The sequence below is a fragment of the Plectropomus leopardus genome, chromosome 2, assembly GCF_026936395.1.
Source record: "Plectropomus leopardus strain MGB_pleo_1.0 chromosome 2, ASM2693639v1, whole genome shotgun sequence".
Classification (NCBI taxonomy): Eukaryota; Metazoa; Chordata; class Actinopteri; order Perciformes; family Serranidae; genus Plectropomus; species Plectropomus leopardus.
The window spans coordinates 42,773,400-42,788,467 of NC_142177.1; the positions used below are offsets into that span (position 1 = coordinate 42,773,400).

At 43.1% G+C, this 15,068-nt stretch overlaps 2 protein-coding genes across 5 annotated transcripts in view; both read right to left on the minus strand.

Moving 5' to 3' along the window:
- The window catches only part of pltp (phospholipid transfer protein), a 21,777-nt gene extending 20,681 nt beyond the window's left edge, over nucleotides 1-1,096 (minus strand). Inside the window, exon 1 of the mRNA XM_088071163.1 lies at nucleotides 872-1,096. The gene's annotated coding sequence lies outside the window, so the exon portion shown is untranslated. The remainder of the gene's footprint in view (nucleotides 1-871) is intronic.
- A 1,907-nt stretch (nucleotides 1,097-3,003) lies between these two features.
- Nucleotides 3,004-14,900, minus strand: khk (ketohexokinase). 4 transcript variants are annotated; one of them, XM_088071183.1, is made up of 9 exons: nucleotides 14,689-14,900; nucleotides 11,075-11,191; nucleotides 9,150-9,284; nucleotides 8,713-8,847; nucleotides 4,510-4,582; nucleotides 4,291-4,437; nucleotides 3,993-4,081; nucleotides 3,635-3,792; nucleotides 3,004-3,432 (listed from the first exon to the last, which is right to left on the minus strand). In XM_088071183.1, exons 1-9 carry the CDS (start codon nucleotides 14,787-14,789, stop codon nucleotides 3,329-3,331), a joined length of 1,059 nt encoding a protein of 352 aa, XP_087927309.1. In that variant the 5' UTR covers nucleotides 14,790-14,900; the 3' UTR covers nucleotides 3,004-3,328. The 4 variants fall into 4 exon arrangements, with proteins under 4 accessions (XP_087927309.1, XP_087927317.1, XP_087927314.1 ...); XM_088071191.1 differs by lacking the exon at nucleotides 9,150-9,284 and having other exon boundaries at nucleotides 14,689-14,898; XM_088071188.1 differs by lacking the exon at nucleotides 8,713-8,847 and having other exon boundaries at nucleotides 14,689-14,897.
- Nucleotides 14,901-15,068: the final 168 nt, after the last annotated feature.

Sequence of the window (15,068 nt, forward strand, 5' to 3'; positions counted from 1 at the left end):
CGCAGAGCGGATGGTCGTCAGGTAGGTTTGCTAACGCCTCAGTGAGCTAACGTGTAGTGTTAGTGTTTCCGTAGTGACACAGGTGACAAATTTGACGTTTTTTAGGTGACGCTATTAAAGTTTTTTTCTATCAAACTTTTTTAAGCCAAACCACGATGATTCTTTGAACGTATTCATGTGCGTTTTTTGCCTAAACTTCAGGAAGTGAACCTAAAAATAAAGTGTTTTAAGCCAAGGTCTGAGTTTAATCTGAAAAGAGACTGTGAGCAGTAACCGCTTCCTGTTATGAGTGGAGTTTATTTTGAAAGGCACGGGGTAACGAGCACATGTTGGGTCCAGAAGTGAAGCTGGAGGTGAAGTGAAGGCGCCATTTTTCGTTTGAGCGTTCGAATGTGTCGGCTAATTCTTCGCAGAAACATTTGAAATAAAGGACGCTTCGATCATTTCAACACAAACTTTTATCTCAGCCAATGACTGAAGTACGTCTCCCAGTCTGGACACACAGGAACCAGAGCGACCAGTGGAAACACTTCAGAATAAAATGAGAAAAGTTTGACAATCAGAAGTGATGTGGACATGCTGATACGATTCAGCGCTACGTCTTTGTCTCTGAATAAACGTCCATCAAACAGAATCACTGCAGACGGAGAAAATGTCTTCATGGAAAAACACTTTTCTGTCACCAAAAGCAGGAAACGTCTCTGATTCTTCTGTGACCCTCAACAGTTCAACAATCCACAAAACTACACACACACCAGGAGACACAAAGACACTGTCCTAAAGTCCTCACCTGTTCCAGATGAGACACTTTACCTGTGTGTCTCTGTCTCTCTGTCTCAGTAAAAGTTGGGTTGTGGATGATGAAACTCACCAATCAGCAGACTGCAGGTTCTGTTTTCTTCATCTGTCTCTCTTCACTCTGTACGTCTCTGTCTCTGTCTGTCTCTCTTCACTCTGTACGTCTCTGTCTCTGTCTGTCTCTCTTCACTCTGTACGTCTCTGTCTCTGTCTGTCTCTCTTCACTCTGTACGTCTCTGTCTCTGTCTGTCTCTGTTCACTCTGGACGTCTCTTTCTCTCTCTGTGGACACTTTTCCACTGAGGGACTCATTGACTCCTCCTCTCCCTCCTCCTCCTCTCCACTCCTCCCTCCTCCTCCTCCTCCTCTAGATTACAGTGGAAGTAAAAATGACATTTAAGAGAGAAAAGATTTGATCTGATTTTAAAAGCACCTTTATTTTCACGGAGCCTCCTGCTCTCAGCTGTCTCCTCAAAAAAAAGTTACAAACCAGAGATTAAAAAAAAGCAGCGAAGTCCAGCAAAGACACAATAAGTCAAAGCTCATCAGAAAGACATCAAAAGACATCAGAAAGACATCAAAAGACAAAAAGACATCAAAAGACATCAAAAGACACCAAAAGCTGACCACCAAAGAGTTCTCCTGAACCGAACAGAGCACCTCCAGATATCAGCAAGTCTCAGTCCTGTTAGTCCAGCTGTAAAAACCAAAATCCACACTGCCAGCATCCCCTTTAGCACCTGAACCTCATCCTGTGACCCTTTACCTCAGTCCTAAACCCAGTCGTGTACCTGTATAAACCCAGCCCTGTACCTGTATAAACCCAGTCCTGTACCTGTATAAACCCAGTCCTGTACCTGTATAAACCCAGTCCTGTACCTGTATAAACCCAGTCCTGTACCTGTATAAACCCAGTCCTGTACCTGTATAAACCCAGTCCTGTACCTGTATAAACCCAGTCCTGTACCTGTATGGCCCCATGTAAAGTCCCCGACTGGAGGTCACCCGTCCGTTTATCAATGGGGGCTTTGTACAGGGACCGCCAGCAGCCCCTAGGAGACAATCTAACGCCAAAACTCTCTCCACATTTACACCTTCACCCCTGCCAGAGAGAGAGGGAGGAAGAGGAAGAGGGAGAAAGGGGGAGGCGCCCCATGTGCGGAGGCCGTGTCCTTGCTGCAGCGGCCGCGGGTTCGAATCCGGCCTTTGCTGCATGTCTCTCTCTCTCTTTCTCCCTCTTTCACGCTTACACTGTCCTGTCAATTAAAGGCAATAAAATCCCAAAAAATTATCTTTTTTAAAAAAAGAATAGTAGTAGATAAATGAATATTAATATATGTATTTTATAGTAGTATGTATGTTGTATGTATATAATATGGTTTATGTCTGTGACAGTAACAGTAATATGTGTTTACTAATCGTGGAGGCATGACTATTAATAATGGCAGCAGTAGTCAAGAAAAATAAGGCATATCCTGTCTCAAAAAGACGCTGAAAAATGAGACACTCATGAGTAACTCCCTATTATCCGGTTTCCCCAACAAGTCTCAGTTTTGGCGTCTTTGCATTGGGTCCCTATAAAATCCAGAACTGAATTTAAAATCCTCCTCCTTACCTACAAAGCTCTGAATGATCAGGCTCCGTCTTATCTGTCACAGCTCATAGTTCCCTATCAACCCTCAAGAGCACTGCGCTCTGAAAACGCAGGGTTACTTTGGGTTGACGCTTAGTTAGGGCTGGCTCAGACTCTCCTCATTGATAAAGCTTATAGTTAGGGCTGGCTCAGACTCTCCTCATTGATAAAGCTTATAGTTAGGGCTGGCTCAGACTCTCCTCATTGATAAAGCTTATAGTTAGGGCTGGCTCAGGCTTTCCTCATTGATAAAGCTTATAGTTAGGGCTGGCTCAGACTCTCCTCATTGATAAAGCTTATAGTTAGGGCTGGCTCAGACTCTCCTCATTGATAAAGCTTATAGTTAGGGCTGGCTCAGACTCTCCTCATTGATAAAGCTTATAGTTAGGGCTGGCTCAGGCTTTCCTCTTTGATAAAGCTTATAGTTAGGACTGGCTCAGACTTTCCTCTTTGATAAAGCTTAAAGATAAGACGGAGCCTGACCATTTAGAGCTTTGTAAGTAAGAAGACATGATTTCCACAGATGGGGGGGTTTGATGAGTGTATGAATCAGTGTGCAGCGTCAAGTGTCACTTATTGATTAGTGATTTTATTCTCATCAGGTAAAAAACACAACAGGTTCCTTCAGTTAAACTCACAGTTAACCCTTCATTTACTCCTGATGATCAGAGAATTAGCAGCTTCAGTGAATGAAAGATTCAACTATCAGATAATCATTATTTTTACATAACGATTAATCATTAACTAAAAATAGCTAACCATTGTAAACACTTGATGATAAACAATGGTTTCATGAAGCATCACATTTTATACTAAAAATTAAAAACAAGTTCTTAAAATCAGTTTGTAAAACTTGAGTTCTCTTGTATGTTTTTCAGCGGCAAAAAGTTCACCATTGTTAACGCTCAAAGAACGCCTCTGCGATGCCGTCGTAACCATGGAAACCGCACTTCCTGCCGGCGACTCTGCAGCCAAAGGTCACAGCGTCCTGCAAACTCCCACCTGCCATCGAAAAACACATTTATGTTTTTATTTATATATTTATTCATTCATGTAAAAATAAAAATCTGGCTCTGAGTTCAGTGAAGACTGAGGAAGAGTGATGGAGACAGGTGACTTGAAGTTTAATGTCTCATGTTGGACAGTATAGAGTCTTATTTGATGTCTCCTGTTGGACAGTGTAATGTCTTATTTAATGTCTCACCATTGGACAGTGTGTAGATGACGGCAGAGTTGAAAGTGTCCCCAGCTCCCAGAGTGTCCACCAGAGTCTCAGGAGGAAACGAGTCCGAATGAACTATCGAACCGTCAGGACCTAAAGCGTCCGCTCCTCTCTCTGCCCAGGGACAAATTAGAACAGCCCTGAAGGACAGACAGGACAGAGACAGAGAGGCAGACAGTTCAGAGACAGACAGGTCAGAGACAGACAGTTCAGAGAGACACACAGGTCAGAGAGACACAGGTCAGAGACAGACAGTTCAGAAAGATAGACAGAACAGAGAGACAGACAGGACAGAGAGACAGAAAGTTCAGAGAGACAGACAGGTCAGAGACAGTCTCACCCTGGTTTGACTCGACTGTAGAGTCCCCTCAGAGCAGCCTCAGCTGACAGGAAACCGAAGTGACGAGCCACGTCTTTACTAACGAACACCTGAGGACATGAGAAGACCTGAGGACTAGAGAACACCTGCAGGATTGTCACGTTTGACAATGGCAAACGACTTTCTAAAGACTTACTGAAGACTCGTTAAAGACTCACTGAAGACTTGTCAAAGACTCGTTAAAGACTCACTGAAGACTTGTCAAAGACTTGTTAAAGACTCACTGAAGACTTGTCAAAGACTTGTTAAAGACTCGTACCACATCACCATGAGGAAACAGCTGATACAGCGGCTCTCTGGTCTTCTCTATCTCCACGGAGACGGTGATTCTCTGTTGCTGTGGCAATGTGCTGTTGTAGGTCACGACCTGCTGGATCATCTTCACCTGCTGGTCGGCGTTACGACCCTGAAATCAGACAAGATTAATCTGGGAAATCTGGATTAGTCACACTGGTCGGGTTAATCTGGTGGTGCTCACCTCCCAGTGGATCCACTTGAACTGCTGGAGGTCGACTTTGGCGAAATCCTCGGCAGTGACATCAGGGAGGTTCCTGACAGACAGGAAGTGAGGTCAGCGTTTATACTGGTTGTGGGTCAAGTCAAATTTATTTCAGCCCGATGATGTCACTGTGACCTCATCACCCTGTCAATCAGCCTGATGATGTCGCTGTGATGTCATCAGGCCACGAGTCTCAGCCGCGGACTGTGATTGGTGCAAAATGATGGAATGAGCCTTTAACTCAGTCTGAACTTCCTGTTTGAGCTCAGAAAAAAAAATCTGAATTTCAGATTATCAGAGACTGATTCTATCGGCAGGAGGAAACACGGCATGTCTCTGATTAAAGTGACAGAACACAGTTTATCGATCAACGGATTGATGATTGATCTAACTGAACTGTTAGGTATAAAAGACTGAAGAGCTCTGAGGTCACAAACCTTCATTCATCAATTCTGCAAAACATTAAACACTCAATCAGAAACAGCCGATAAATGTTTCTATGTCCTGAGAGATTAAAACAAATTAAACAGATTAAAACTAAACAAACAGATTAAACACATTACAACAAAAAAAACAGATCAAACACATTAAAAAAGAATAAACAGATTCAAACAGATTCAAACAGATTAAACAGATTAAACAGATTAAACAGATTCAAACAGATTAAACAAATTAAACAGATTAAACAGATTAAACAGATTAAACAGATTAAACAGATTCAAACAGATTAAACAGATTAAACAGATTCAAACAGATTCAAACTGATTAAACAGATTAAACAGATTCAAACAGATTAAACAAATTAAACAGATTAAACAGATTAAACAGATTCAAACAGATTAAACAGATTAAACAGATTAAACAGATTCAAACAGATTCAAACAGATTAAACAGATTAAACAGATTCAAACAGATTAAACAGATTAAACAGATTACAACAAAAAAAAAACAGATCAAACACATTAAAAAAGAATAAACAGATTCAAACAGATTAAACAGATTCAAACAGATTAAACAGATTAAACAGATTCAAACAGATTAAACAAATTAAACAGATTAAACAGATTCAAACAGATTAAACAGATTAAACAGATTAAACACATTCAAACAGATTAAACACATTCAAACAGATTAAACACATTCAAACAGATTAAACAGATTCAAACAGATTAAACAGATTAAACAGATTAAACACATTCAAACAGATTAAACAGATTCAAACAAAAGATCACACAGACAGTTCAACAATAACTGACCATAAATTAACCCCCCAACCATTGCAGAGACCCCAACGGGCCGACCATCGACCTGACCAACCAGGAATTTAAAGGACAGTCCAACATTTCTGTTTCAACTGCCGACAGGATCCAGGACTGCCTAGCTTAGCATAGAGACTGTAGAAATGTCTGTCAGTTTGGACAGGCGTGGACAGGTGCAGACAGGTGCAGACAGGTGTGGATAGATGAAGAAAGGTTTGGACAGGTGCAGACAGGTGTGGCCGGAGGCAGACAGGTGAGGACAGGTGCAGACAGGTGCGGACAGGTGCGGACAGGTGTGGACAGGTGCAGAAAGGTGCAGAAAGGTGCGGACAGGTGCGGAAAGGTGCAGAAAGGTGCGGACAGGTGCGGAAAGGTACAGAAAGGTGCGGACAGGTGCGGAAAGGTGCAGACAGGTGCGGAAAGGTACAGAAAGGTGCGGACAGGTGCGGAAAGGTGCGGACAGGTGCGGACAGGTGCGGAAAGGTGTAGAAAGGTGCGGACAGGTGCGGAAAGGTACAGAAAGGTGCGGACAGGTGCGGACAGGTGTGGAAAGGTGCGGAAAGGTGCGGACAGGTGTGGAAAGGTGCGTAAAGGTGCAGAAAGGTGCGGACAGGTGCGAAAAGATGTAGAAAGGTGCGGACAGGTGCAGAAAGGTACGGAAAGGTGCGGACAGGTGCGGACAGGTGCGGAAAGGTGCAGAAAGGTGCGGACAGGTGCGGACAGGTGCGAAAAGATGTAGAAAGGTGCGGACAGGTGCGGAAAGGTGCAGAAAGGTGCGGACAGGTGTGGACAGGTGCAGACAGGTGCAGAAAGGTGCGGAAAGGTGCAAAATGGTGCAAAATGGTGCTGACAGGTGCGGAAAGGTGCGGAAAGGTGCAGACAGGTGTGGACAGGTGCAGACAGGGGAAGACGGGTGTGGACAGGTGTGGACAGGTTATGATAGGCGTGGACAGAGACCAGGCTAGCTGTTTACCAGACTTTATGCTAAGCTAAGACGTCCTGATGGAGGCTCCATCCTGAACCTGAGATGTCCTATGTTGGACTGTCCCTTTAAATGTAGAGACACAGGAAGTGGTGATGGATGTATTCCATTAGTGTTTTTTACTTCCTGTTTAATCAATTCCTGTCTTACAACAGGTCAGCTGACCTCCGCTCACTCTGATTGGTTGATCCGTTCAGATGTTTGCTCTGCAGTGGTCAGAACCAGGATCAGCACCAGGATCAGGACCAGGATAATAACCAGGATCGGGACTAACATCAGGACCAGGATCAGGTGTCCATGGGTCTGTGCGGCGGCTCAGACAGCGTTGACCGAACACCTCGCTGTGATTGTTTTATCTGCCAATGGAGGGGGAGGTGCTTAAAGCAGGTGGCAATTCTGTGACAATTAAGAGGGGCGGCGCTTTCTGTTTCCATGGTGATCTTCTTATCCTCTCTCCAAGTAAAACTCCTGCTGATCAACTCCTGCTGACAGACTCCTGCTGACGGACTCCTGCTGATCGCCTCCTGCCGATGGACTCCTGCTGACAGACTCCTGCTGATCGCCTCCTGCTGATGGACTCCTGCTGATCGCCTCCTGCTGATGGACTCCTGCTGACAGACTCCTGCTGATCGCCTCCTGCTGATGGACTCCTGCTGATGGACTCCTGCTGACGGACTCCTGCTGATCGACTCCTGCTGACAGACTCCTGCTGATCAACTCCTGCTGACAGACTCCTGCTGATCGACTCCTGCTGACGGACTCCTGCTGATCGCCTCCTGCTGATCGCCTCCTGCTGACAGACTCCTGCTGATCGCCTCCTGATGATGGACTCCTGCTGATGGACTCCTGCTGATGGACTCCTGCTGACGGACTCCTGCTGACGGACTCCTGCTGATCGCCTCCTGCTGATCGCCTCCTGCTGATCACCTCCTGCTGACAGACTCCTGCTGATCAACTCCTGCTGACAGACTCCTGCTGATCAACTCCTGCTGACAGACTCCTGCTGATCGCCTCCTGCTGATGGACTCCTGCTGATGGACTCCTGCTGACAGACTCCTGCTGATGGACTCCTGCTGACAGACTCCTGCTGATCGCCTCCTGCTGATGGACTCCTGCTGATGGACTCCTGCTGACGGACTCCTACTGATGGACTCCTGCTGATCGCCTCCTGCTGATGGACTCCTGCTGATGGACTCCTGCTGACAGACTCCTGCTGATGGACTCCTGCTGACAGACTCCTGCTGATGGACTCCTGCTGATGGACTCCTGCTGATGGACTCCTGCTGATGGACTCCTGCTGATGGACTCCTGCTGATCGCCTCCTGCTGATGGACTCCTGCTGACAGACTCCTGCTGATGGACTCCTGCTGACAGACTCCTGCTGACAGACTCCTGCTGATCGCCTCCTGCTGATGGACTCCTGCTGACAGACTCCTGCTGATGGACTCCTGCTGACAGACTCCTGCTGATGGACTCCTGCTGATGGACTCCTGCTGACAGACTCCTGCTGATCGCCTCCTGCTGATGGACTCCTGCTGACCGACTCCTGCTGATGGACTCCTGCTGATCACCTCCTGCTGACAGACTCCTGCTGACAGACTCCTGCTGATGGACTCCTGCTGACAGACTCCTGCTGATGGACTCCTGCTGATGGACTCCTGCTGATGGACTCCTGCTGATGGACTCCTGCTGACAGACTCCTGCTGATGGACTCCTGCTGATGGACTCCTGCTGATGGACTCCTGCTGATGGACTCCTGCTGATGGACTCCTGCTGACAGACTCCTGCTGATCGCCTCCTGCTGATGGACTCCTGCTGACTGATTTATTATCTGATTCATAGGAGCGATGTCACGCCCGTCTCTATGGTTACGAGGTCACATTGATAATGAGGTGTTTAGTAAACGCTGTGTGGCGCCTGCCGGTTATCAGGTCGTCTTACGTGTCAGAGAGAACGACGGTTCGAGATCCACTGGACGGACAAACAACACAACACGCAGACGGGGTTTGACCTTCAACCTTCCAAACCACCGCTGAGACATCAACTGCTCGCCGCGAGAAGTCAGCCATGATGAAACTGACAGAGAGAGACAGGAAACAGCTTCAAATCAACTCTGTCAAAATAAAATAAAAGCACTGACAGAAAATGGCGACCTCGTTGTTGGAACAGGAAACAAGCTCAGAGCTGATCGGGGACAACGCCGCTGCTGCTGTTCCTGAAAAAGACGCAGTTAGTGAGACAATCACACACACACACACACACACACACACACACACACACACAGACACCTGTTCACACCTGATGACACCCTTTAGCACCTGTTCACACTTGTCCCCACCTGTCCCCACCTGTCCCCACCTGTCCCCACCTGTTCACACCTGTTCATGTGCAGGATGGTGCGGCTTCCTGTGCTGATGTTGCTGATGACCACAGAGGCTGGAAGGACACACTGAGCGTGCTCAGACACCAGAGACACATCGATTTGGTACTTCTGAAAATCCTCAAAAATAAAACTACAGACAGGAAACTGTTTAACATCTCTGCTCTCCAAAATAAAACTACAGACAGGAAACTGTTTAACATCTCTGCTCTCCAAAATAAAACTACAGACAGGAAACTGTTTAACATCTCTGCTCTCCAAAATAAAACTACAGACAGGAAACTGTTTAACATCTCTGCTCTCCAAAATAAAACTACAGACAGGAAACTGTTTAACATCTCTGCTCTCCAAAATAAAACTACAGACAGCAAACTGTTCTGTGTCTTTATGGTAACACAACCCTTAAACTGATCAGGTTGTCCTCAGTGAGGACATCTAACAGGAGAGAAAAACAGGAGATAGGACAGAGATAGGAGACGAGGAAACAAGGACAGAGACGGGAGACAATGATTCAAGGACAGAGCCTGGAGACAGAAGACAGGAGACAAGGAAACAAAGAGAGAGACAGGAGACAAGAAAACAAGGAGAAAGAAAGGAGTCAGACGGAGACAGACAGACAGACAGACAGAGGGACAGACAGAGAGAGACAGATATTGAACTTAAATGCCTCTCTGAGGAAGACAGTAACCTCACATGACATCCGTCTCTGTCTCTCTGTTTCTATGTCTTTCTGTCTCTCTTACTCTCTCTCTGTCTCCATTTGTCTCTCTGTGTCTCTGTCCCTCTCTCTGCCTCTCTGTCTGTCCCTGTCCCTCAGTCTCTCTCTGTCTTTCTGTCCCTGTCCCTCAGTCTCTCTCTGTCTGTCTGTCCCTGTCCCTCAGTCTCTCTCTGTCTGTCTGTCTCTGTCCCTCCGTCTCTCTCTGTCTGTCTGTCTCTGTCCCTCCGTCTCTCTCTGTCTGTCTGTCTCTGTCCCTCCGTCTCTCTCTTTCTGTCTGTCTCTGTCTCTGTCTGGACGGATTGAATCGTCCATCCTGTTCAGGTCTCACAGTAAATGTATTAAAATACCCTCAACCAGTTATTCTTTAACCTATTTATTAATGTATTGGACAATGTATTGATTAATGTATAAATTAATATATTCATAGGTATTGATTAATGTACTGGTAACTATTGATTAATGTACTGACAAATGTATGGGTAAATGTATTGATTAACTGATTATTTATTGATGTTTTCATATGTATTGGAAAATGTACTGATAAATATTTTGATACTGTACTGATTAATGTACTGGTAAATGCAGTGATTAATGTATTGATAAATGTATTGAGTAATTGTTTGGTAAATGTATTGATTAATGTATTGGTAAATGTATTGATTAATGCATTGGTATACATATTGTAAATGTATTGATTAATGCATTTGTAAACATATTGTAAATGTGTTGATTAATGTGTTGATAAATGTTTTGATTAATGTATTAATTAACAATTTCATATGTATTTATTAATGTTTTGGTAAATGTGTTTTTAACTACTGATTAATGTATTGATAAATGTATTTGTAAATGTATTGGTTAATATATTGATTCATGTATTGGTAAATGTATTGATTAATGTATTTATTGATGTATTATTCATGTGTATTAATTATTTAATGTATTGGTAGATGTATTGATAAATCTTTTGGTAACTATTCATTGATATATTGATTAATGCATTGGTAAATGTATTGACAAATGTGTTGATAAATATATTGATAAATGTATTGGTAAATGTGTTGATTATTGTATTGGTAAATTATTGATTCATGTATTAATAAATGTGTTCGTATGCACTGATTAATGTATTGGTACATGTATTGGTTAATGTATTGGTAAATGTATTGATTAATGTATTGGTAAATGTATTGATCAGCACTCACTCGGCCACTGGTCCAGTAGCCAGTGAGCCCATGAAGGCGCTCTGCGCTCCGAGCAGCGACAGCACCGTGCACGAGTTGGATGCATTTCCTCCTCGCTGCCAGCGCTGCGACAAACACCTGCAGACAGAGTGATGACATCACTGCATCAACGATGACATCATCCATGACATCACTGCATCATGAGTGACATCACTGTATAATCGATGACATCACACCTTCTCTGCTCTATTCAATTGGAACGATGCAACAGCACAGCTGCCATCTTGAATTATTTAATTTATTTTTCTTTTATGTGTTTATATATGTATATATATTGTAAGCACTTTTTAGCACGGTGTAAATACAAATTTTTTTACAGGTGAAAACAAATGACTAAAGGATGCATGGTTATCCATGACAGTGATCAACATCGGCATTACATTTAATTTATTTAAAATTATTTTAAAAAACAAACAAAAAACCCCGGCATTTTTACACAGTCCAGATGCTGATACGGTCAGGCAGCGTCTGACCGCCGGTCAGAAGCCCCGCTACAAGATGGCGACCGTGTTGATGCATCTGGCTCAAGCCTCCAGGAAGCGTGCCTTGCGTTGTTGTAAGATTTGCATAGTGGCCGAAAGTGGAATTACAGCGTTCGAGTCGGTCACGTGATTCACACTTGATTCCCCATTGACTTACATCAGGAAGGAGATGTCTGTAAATAGTGACTCATTTTTTTATGACTAGACTCCCACATTAAAAAAGTTGTGCCATACATTGAAGTATAACATAGCAAACTTTAGACACGAGGAATTCATTAACAGTTGGAGCGTCAAAAATGTATTTGAATGCAGTGATTTTTTTTAAAATTTACATTACTGTATATCTTACTGGTCCCACGTGAACAAGACTGTCTTAAAACCCATCAGGTCACAAACAAACCCTGAAAATTTTAGACAGGAAACCACAACACTGTTATCACTGTGATATTTTTGTTAAATATAAAATGTTAACCTTTGAAATTTTAATTCTGTGTTCAGATGTTCGCTTAGTCCATAAGATAATTCATAATGCTGCCCCCCCACCTTTAAAGAGCTTTGTTCAACTCTGAGCACTCGAGCGGAGCATCAAGGTCTTCCTCAAGCAGAAATTGCCGTATCCATAAATGTGGCTCCGCTTCTGCTCAATCTGCATTTTCTTTTAAAGCCATAAAAGCATGAAACAATCTCCCAACTAATCAGAAACTTTGCACAGACTTCCATATTTTCTCCCACTAAATCAAAATATGGATTTTAAGGAACCAGTCTTGTACGCATACATTTTTCAGCCCAAAAAGTTTTCAAGAACTCTGGGAAACATGTTATTTTAGTATCTTTTTATTTTATTATATGTGTGTGTGTGTGTGTGTGTGTGTGTGTGTGCATGTGTGACTGTTGCTGTTGGTATGATCTGTATTTTACTGCCCAGGGACAGTACAGATGGAAATTAGTTAGTAAACTAAATCTGGTACAAAGCATCTTTTCTCTTCTGAGACTAATGTTATTCTGTACATTGTCCTTGTATCAAATAAACTTAATAAACTGAACTAAACTAACATTAGACTGTGTGTTAACATTAGACTGTGTTAACAGTAACCTGTGTGCTAACATTACACTGTATGTTAACATTAGCCTATGCTAACAGTAGCCTGTGTGCTAACATTAGCTTGTGTTAACATTAGCTTGTGCTAACATTAACCTGTGTTAACATTAGCCTGTGTGCTAACATTAACCTGTGTTAACTTTAGCCTGTGTTAACTTTAGCCTGTGTGCTAACATTAACCTGTGTTAACATTAGCCTGTGTTAACATTAGCCTGTGTGCTAACATTAACCTGTGTTAACATTAGCCTGTGTGCTGACTCTATACTGTATGTTAACCTTAGCCTGTGTGCTAACATTAACCTGTGTTAACATTAGCCTGTGTTAACATTAGCCTGTGTGCTAACATTAACCTGTGTTAACATTAGCCTGTGTGCTAATATTAACCTGTGTTAACATTAGCCTGTGTGCTAATATTAACCTGTGTTAACATTAGCCTGTTAACATTAGCCTGTGTGCTAACATTAACCTGTGTTAACATTAGTCTGTGTTAACATTAGCCTGTGTTAACATTAGCCTGTGTTAACATTAGCCTGTGTGCTGACTCTATACTGTATGTTAACCTTAGCCTGTGTGCCAACATTAACCTGTGTTAACATTAGCCTGTGTTAACATTAGCCTGTGTGCTAACATTAACCTGTGTTAACATTAGCCTGTGTTAACATTAGCCTGTGTGCTAACATTAACCTGTGTTAACATTAGCCTGTGTTAACATTAGCCTGTGTGCTGACTCTATACTGTATGTTAACCTTAGCCTGTGTGCTAACATTAACCTGTGTTAACATTAGCCTGTGTTAACATTAGCCTGTGTGCTAACATTAGCCTGTGTTAACATTAGCCTGTGTTAACATTAGCCTGTGTGCTAACATTAACCTGTGTTAACATTAGCCTGTGTGCTGACTCTATACTGTATGTTAACCTTAGCCTGTGTGCTAACATTAACCTGTGTTAACTTTAGCCTGTGTTAACTTTAGCCTGTGTGCTAACATTAACCTGTGTTAACATTAGCCTGTGTTAACATTAGCCTGTGTGCTGACTCTATACTGTATGTTAACCTTAGCCTGTGTGCTAACATTAACCTGTGTTAACATTAGCCTGTGTTAACATTAGCCTGTGTGCTAACATTAACCTGTGTTAACATTAGCCTGTGTTAACATTAGCCTGTGTGCTGACTCTATACTGTATGTTAACCTTAGCCTGTGTACTAATGTAACATAGTTAAAAAGGTTCAGGATAAAATAATTGGTTAAATCCTGCTAAATGGGACGACAGCGCCCTCTGCTGTTTTTATCGGTACCTGCAGTCTTAGTTAGCGAAGGATTATGGGTAATTCCCAGAACAATGGAGGAACTCCGTAGAGGTAACGTGTTTGTGAATGTCTGTGGACAAAATGATATTAACTGGCCTTTAAAAAGCACTGAAAACCTTAACTGGCTGTATTTTGTTTGTTATTAATTGTTTAAGGTTCATTTCGCTATATTTTTATTGAGTTGGCTGTGGGTTTTCGGGTGTTTTATTGTAGGTAAAGGAAGAATTATTATCCCTGCGCATTGCTAGCTAAAACGGTACGTGTGCTGTCTTTCCAGAGAGCGCATGTGCTGTGTCCACAGTTGACGGTGATTTGCTGTGTCCATGTTTTGACTGCAGACTGCAGAGAAAGAAAATAAACCTGAACTGTGACAACCCAGATCAGCTCCGGACATTTATTCAAAAGAGGACACACCACGCAGAGGTCACACTAACATTAACCTGTGTTAACATTAGCCTGTGTTAACATTAGCCTGTGTGCTAACATTAACCTGTGTTAACATTAGCCTGTGTTAACATTAGCCTGTGTGCTAACATTAGCCTGTGTTAACATTAGCCTGTGTGCTAACATTAGCCTGTGTTAACATTAGCCTGTGTTAATATTAGCCTGTGTGCTAATATTAACCTGTGTTAACATTAGCCTGTGTGCTGACTCTATACTGTATGTTAACATTAGCCTGTGTGCTAACCTGGAGTCGCTGTCTTCTTCTGGGTATTTGTCGACCACGCTGATGATGTCGAGACAAACAAGACCGACACACAGAATCTTCTTCTTCTTCTGCTCCTCCATGTTGATCCAAACTTACACTGAGAATAGCGGAGCTGCAGTTTGGACTTTGTCACACACACACCTCATTATCTTGTCAAGTCAATAAAACACACCACTTCCTGTCAGTTGACACAACACTTCCTCTCAGCAAATTTGACAAAGTAAAAGTCTTTGAAATTAGCTGAAGTTTGGGAGCTGGTTGGATTCTCCTGACATGAAGACAGGAAATACAGGACAGACGACACGCTGGACTATCCTTTACCAGAGGACAGAGGACACGCTGGACCGTCCTTTACCAGA

Coding starts and splice junctions, on each gene's coding strand:
- khk (XM_088071183.1), bottom strand. CDS start 14,789: ATGGAGGAGCAGAAGAAGAAGAAGATTCTGTGTGTCGGTCTTGTTTGT. Junction 11,192..14,688: donor GAAGAAGACAGCGACTCCAG/GTTAGCACACAG, acceptor CTCTGTCTGCAG/GTGTTTGTCGCAGCGCTGGC. Junction 9,285..11,074: donor GCTACTGGACCAGTGGCCGA/GTGAGTGCTGAT, acceptor TCCTGTCTGTAG/TTTTATTTTTGAGGATTTTC.